Here is a 6,996-nt window from a genome sequence, read left to right as displayed (position 1 = left end):
GATTCCTTGGGCCTGCTATGCAAGCAACCTGTTAGGGCAAAAAAAGATCATCCTTTAGATGGAAAAAAGTTTTATACAACTTCTCAAAAGGCATTTTCAAAGGGGCTAAATAAATGGATGCTGATTTTCAATGGGAATTGGGTACCTAAGTCCCTCAGGCCCTGTTTAAAAATCCCAGCCAATATTACCTTGGGGCAAACCAAACTCTACCTTGCTGATAAAAACTTCCCTCTACAAAGAGCAAGCAACATCAGTTATGAGGCAAATGTGGTTAATTTTGTTCAGTATGCCAAATCTTTGAACACATCACCACATGCACTGACATAATTTTGATATAATCTAAAATATGCTGATCAGAGCCACTAAAAACTTTGACAAGACTCGGACATGACTTGAAGGCTATGACAATATTTTGTCACGTCTGTCAACATTTGGATGTATATTTGACAGGCTTCTACAAACTTTTATATAACTCTAGCTCTATTATAAAATTTTGACAAGGCTTGAAAGCCCAGATCTTCAAAGGTGTTTGGGCGTGTAACTCCCATCGACTTCACTGGGAATTAGGCACCTAAATAACTTTGGGCATCTGGTCCAAAAACCTTTGCTATGTCTCAGAAAGCTATGAAAGAAACATGGACGTGGCTCTGATAATTACAACATCCATTTGACATGTGTCCACAAACTTGCACATGATGCAATTTGTATTTAAAATTATGACTAAAGAAAGACTTCTCTCTAAAATGCTGGCATTGCTTTAATGCATCTGAAGACATTTCTATGATGTTCCCATGTCTTTAAAATATATTTAAAGACTTTGACGTGTCATTGGAAGCTACAATAAAACTTTGACTTGTCTCTAGAAATCTGTAAATAACTTTGGCATGTCTCTGCAAACTTTGACTTCATTTGACATGCCTCTATTATGACAAAATATTGGAATCATCTCAGAAATCAACCTCACTCAGTTATGTTGCTAAAAATGCTCCTTGGACAATGAAATACCTCTACTGTCTTTGAAAAGACTGTGATGTGTCACTGATAATTTTCATGACAAATGGGATGTAATGTACTGGTATGTTTCCAAAACTATGGCATTTTGACATGCCACTAAAACCACTGACATTTATTTATCATGTTTCTAAAGGCATTAGTATAACATGCCTACACAAAACAACTTGACAATGGTTAGGCAGCTAGCGTGCTGAGATGTGTGTCATGCTTACCAGTAACATAAGCACATAGAGCATGGTTTTGCATCCCTGCCCAGCCTGGCTAATAGTCATTGATAGACCTATCCTCCATGAATTTATCTGTTACAGTCTTGGCCTTTATAACATCCTCTAGCAAAGAATTCCACAGGTTGATGCTGTTGTGTGAAGAAATACTTCCTTCTGTTTGTTTTAAACCTCCTGCCTTAATTATTTTATTTCATGACACCTAATTCTTGTATTATGAGGAGGAGCAAATAACATTTCTTTATTTACTTTCTCCACACCAGTCATTATTTCATAGATCTCTATCATATCCCTGCTTATTCATCTATTTTTTAAGATGAAAAGTCCCAGTCTTGTTAATCTCTGCTCTTATGGAAGCTATTTCATACCCTTCATTATGTTTGTTTCCCTTTTCTTCACCTTTTTCAATTCCATGTATCTTTTTTGAGATGGGGTGACTACATCTAGACACAGTATTCAAGATATGGGCATAGGGTGGATTAATACAGAAGCAATATGGTATTTTCTGTCTTGTGATCTATCCCTTTCTTAATGATTCCCAACATCCTGTTCACTGTTTTGGCTGCTGCTCAGATTGAGTGGATGTTTTCAGAGAAATATTCAGTGACTCCAAGATCTCTTTCTTGAGTGGTAACAGCTAATTGAGGCCTCATCACTTTATATGTATAGTTGGGATTATGTTTTCCAATGTGCATTACTTTGCATTTATCAACATTGAATTTCATCTGCCATTTTGTTGCCTAGGCACCAAGTTTTGTGAGATCCCTTTGTAACTCTTCAGTCTGCTTTGGACGTAACTATCTTGAGTAGTTTTTTATCATCGTCTCATTTAATTACTTCTTTGTTCTACCCCATCTATCTGTCAGTATAAGACTGTTGTCTTTTGCCAAATATTTAGATTGTAAGCTGTTTGGGGCAGGATCATCTTCTTGTTCTATCTTTGTACAGCACCTAGTACAATGGGGTACTGGACCATGACTTGGTTCCTAAACACTACTATAATGCAGACAATAGTACTACTACTAATAATGGTGTTTTATGTGATGTTCTTTGATGATAGTTTTACATGAGTTTGACATGACCCTAGTAACTTTGCTAAGGCTTTAATAGACAATTAAAATTATTGACATTGTCTCTTTCCATGTTTTCTGCTACAATCATTGACCATCAGGACATCTTACAATGACTTCAGGTCCCCCTGCTGAATACCTTTTTCAAGATCTCTCTGACCTCTTTGTTTCTCAATGTATAGATGAAAGGATTTAGAAATGGAGTCACAATTGTGTTCAAGATGGTGACTATTTTGGTCAGTTCCAAAGAGGTTTCTATGGATGGTTTAACATGTAGAAAAATGGTGGATCCGTACCATATAATCACAACTGTGAGATGAGAAGAGCATGTGGAAAAGGCCCTTTGCCGACCTTGTGATGAGGGGATTTTCAAGATGGTGGAGATGATATAAATGTAGGATACCAGGGTTATCACACAGGATCCTAGGATGACGATGGCAAACATGATGAAACAGACCATCTCAACTAGGTAGGTGTCAGTGCAGGAGAGAATTATCCAGGGAGCTATGTCACAAAAGAAGTGATTGATGACGTTTGGGCCGCAGAAGGACAATCTGGCAATCAGACCTGCTGGTACAGAAATAACCAGGAAGCCACCCACCCAAGAGCTAAGGGCCAGCTGAACAGAGAGAGTGCTGCTCATAATAGTGTTATAATGCAATGGGTAGCAAATGGCCAGATAGCGGTCATAGGCCATGACAGCCAAGAGGAAGTATTCTGTGCAGCCAAAGGAGAAGACAAAATACATCTGCAGAAGGCAGCTGGTGAAGGAGATGGATTTGCTTTGGGACACAAGATTGGCTAGAGTCTTAGGGACACAGGCTGTGGTGAACCAGATCTCCAGGAAGGCAAAGTTGCAGAGGAAGTAGTACATGGGGGTTTGAAGGCATGTCTGGGTCCTGACTAGGAAGATGATGGCCACATTACCAGTGATGATCAGGACATACATGAAGAAGAAGAGTACGAAGAGAGACAGCTGCAAATACCGAGACCCAGGGAATTCCAGAAGGATGAATTCCTTCACTCTGGTGTGATTTTCCTTGCTCATCAATACTGGGAGTTTTACCTGATGAAACAAATGGACCCATAAAAGAAAGATAGTTAAATCTGTAGTCAAACTTTGTCATATAGAGCTAATTTTTCTTAGATAACTGGGCTTTATAAGGGCTTGATCCTTGTCAATTATTCCAACACTAGAAATATGGGTGTTTTATTGTCCTTGGATGGAACTGTCAATGGATCCTAAGAGAGGTTGGCACCCAAGAGGTACCCAGTTACAGTAGGAACTATTGCCTAAATATTTTAGGCCCCTGATTTTGACAATCTCATAACAAATAACTAGACCTCTGTCTTAGAAACAGATCTTCATGGCACACAGATCTCCATGGTTCTGGATTAGCATCAAACAGTTAAGTACTCACCAAAAGCAACTAGTCTGTGTGCAACTAATCCACTGATTAGTGCATTTTATGAATACCTATCTGTGCCCAAGCTGCTGAGTTTATGAGTCTGGTCACAGGCCTGACTAGAAAACCCTGGTTCTTTCACTCAAAATATAGGTATTCATGGCTTTACTTATGCAAGTCCTTGGTCCAATCACTGAAGTTAACCAAGATGACAGCTGTAACATATGTCTGGTTAATTGTCAACTATAAAAGGTCCTACATGTCCTATAAACAACAGATATTGGGGGCCCTAATTCCTCACACTCTTAGGCACTTGTCAAAATCCCAGTCCTTGGAAACAGACCTACTCCCTGGAATCTCCCACCTAGGAGTAGCAGGTAGAAGCAAGATTAAAGCAGACATCTATACCAAATAGCTGTGTGTGTGCATGTCTAGATATTCTTGAGCTATAAAAATTGCTCAGGTCTTACACGCTGCCTAGCAGTACAGATGAGAGGTTGCTGCCCGTGGCAGTAACAACTGCTTAGTTCATCTGGGATTCCAGCCATTCATCATCTCATTTCACCAGAGGGTTTCTTTGGATATACTTTTAATGCTGGTTATGTTTGCAAATTCAGCATCTGTCCACTGACTGATTTTGGAAGGATGTGCAAAGCTGCTGTTAGACCCACAGTTATCCAGGTTATTTTAAACAAACCCACACACCTTGTGTTATACAGGTGAGTGTTTGCAAGAGCCTTGACATCATTGAACTCACTGACATGCTGACATTTTTGCCACCCAATGTTTTGTCCATATTTAAAACTGTGGCAAGGAGAATGAAACCAGACAGTATGAGCCCTCCCTGCTCTAACCAGTGGCCAACATATCCCTAATGAAATGTGTAATAAATTGGTGATCAGGCCTAGAGCTGAGTGAATGACCAATGTTTCATTTCGATGGCCAAAATGCCAAATTTAAAAAAGAAAAATTCATTTCAGGTCAACCCAAAATGTATTTATTCTAGTTTTTCTCAATGAAATGAAAAACCAAAAAAAAATGGTTATAAGTGAAAATATATTTTGTACAGCCAGAAATATTTTTTTTAATCTTTGGGATTTTTTGTCACACTGTTTATTTGTTTTTGATAAATCTAGCTAAATTTCTAAACAAAATGTCTTTTAGAAGAAAAATGAAAATGTTTCATTTGAAAATGTCAGTAAGATTTTTTTCAGTGTTTTCTTCTTTTTTTGGCCAAAGATATTCTACACATTCAACCTGAATTCATGAATAGTTTTGGTTGTCCCAAAACATCATTATTTTTGTGAATAAAATATTCATCCCCAAAAATTCAACTGGCTCTAGTCTCATAGACTTTAAGGCCAGAACATACCATCATGATGATCTAGTCTGACCTTCTGCACATTGCAGGTCATAGAACCTCATCCACCTACCCCTGTAATAGACCGTAACCTTTGGCTGAGTTACTGATGTCCTCAAATCTTGATTCAAAGACTTCAAGTTACAGTCAGATCATCAACCAGTGTGAATCAACTTAGCTCCACTGTAATCAATGTGCCAGACACTCAGCTGGTGTAAGTAATTACAGAAATTAAGTTTATTAAATATTTTGTGTCTTCTGCTAGACCCTTAAGGTCACAGCTAGGGTTGGGACCGCATTGCTCCGGCCACTGCACTAACATAGCACAGAAGACTTTCCCTCCTCTGAAAAGCTTACAGTGTAAAAGACAAGCCAGACAAACAGGTGGAAACAAACAACAAAGAAAGAGCTTCCCAGAAACATCGTAAAGTTGCATCCCATTTTCCTTCCACATAACAACCCTCCTCTTTCACTCACCTCCCCTGGACTCAGCTTTCAGTCCAACCCTTACAGCCTGGGCTAGATCAGAATAATAGACTAATTAGTTAGGAATCATGTTCCAATCACTGCCCAATGCCAAATGCTTAAGGAACAACGTATAACCCACCCTACAACTCTAGGTATTTCAGCCACATTGTACAGAGGATAGTCCTGCCTGAACTGAGACAGCCATCAGTTTCTAGAAGAAAGAAAGAATTATTGATAGTCATTGTAGTCTAGTATTTCCCAATGGGTCAGAGGGAGTTAGTGCAATAGAAGTTAGGACACTAACCCCTTATGCTTCTTTGAAAATCTTAGTTGTAATGCCTATCCTCTCCATTTCAATTTGAATTTATTCTTGCACAGTTAACAATATTTAGCACTTATGCAGATCTTTATATCTGCAAAGCATGGCTATTAATCAATTCACACTAGAGACCTGCTTTAAGGAATGAATGGTGTGACTAGGTCACTATGGTTTTTCCCTTTTTATAGGTGCGGAAACTAAAACAGGGATGGGAAGTGATCTGTTCAAATCACAGAGACAGCTGAGGATAGAACATGAGAGCTGAGATTCCCACTTCTGGGCACTGATTAGAAATCTACCTACCCCTACCGACCTATCCATCTACCTATCCTTTTATGTTTGCCTCAGTAAAGTTACTAGACTAATACATTCCACAGGTTAATGTATTACAGCTGCTAGCAAAATTTCCCTCCACACTTTTTTTTCAATGAATATTGTCTTTTTGATTAAGCAGATTTTTTCAAGTAAATAAATAAAGTGTTTGGGGGATTTTCATGAAAACAAGACATTTCTGGCAACTAAAGAACATGTTTTACTTTTGGTTAACTGAAACCTTTTTAGTTTGTGGTTTTCTTTGAGAAAAAACCTGGAAAAAATAAATGAAAAATGGGTAAAAATGAAAATATTTTCATTTTTGCAATTTTTTTTGAAGTAAAACAGTAATTTACCAATTGGCTCTACCAGTTATAAAATTCACAAAAAATACTATTTCCTTTTGCTCATCCTAGATTTTATACTACATTAAGAAAAGGAAAGAGATACACTGATTCTTTCAGTACAGGTGTGTTGACTCCTCAAGGGAACAAACTTTTTGAATGGCAATTTTCAGGTTGCTCATTATAAAGAATGGCTAACCTGTTTCACAATACAGTTACTTTAAACTATAATTCGCAGGATAAGCGTTTTGTGGTTTTAACTTACCATGCCTTCCAGTAGAGCCTGTCAACAAAAAGTCCTTTCTTTCACAATCTTTTTTTCTTTGGATGACACACAATAGCATGCCTGCTGGAAAATGGTGCATCAGAGGGTGATATATCTCCCCCACCGAAACCTACATATATATTAAATATAGGAATATTTCACACTTGGTTCATATTTACATCAAGGGCATTCTCCACCACTGTAGCAGTATAAA

General features: G+C 38.1%; 1 protein-coding gene across 1 annotated transcript; it reads right to left on the bottom strand.

Annotated features, from left to right (window-relative positions):
• Positions 1–2,426: 2,426 nt before the first annotated feature.
• Positions 2,427–3,356, bottom strand: LOC123347385 (olfactory receptor 6F1-like). Its single transcript, XM_044984798.1, has one exon. The coding sequence runs from the start codon at positions 3,354–3,356 to the stop codon at positions 2,427–2,429; it is 930 nt and encodes a 309-aa protein (XP_044840733.1).
• Between the last annotated feature and the right edge of the window lie 3,640 nt (positions 3,357–6,996).

Source organism: Mauremys mutica, chromosome 13 (assembly GCF_020497125.1).
Source record: "Mauremys mutica isolate MM-2020 ecotype Southern chromosome 13, ASM2049712v1, whole genome shotgun sequence".
NCBI lineage: Eukaryota > Metazoa > Chordata > Testudines > Geoemydidae > Mauremys > Mauremys mutica.
Note: the sequence above shows the minus strand (reverse complement) of the source record. Positions and strands in the feature narration are given on the sequence as shown.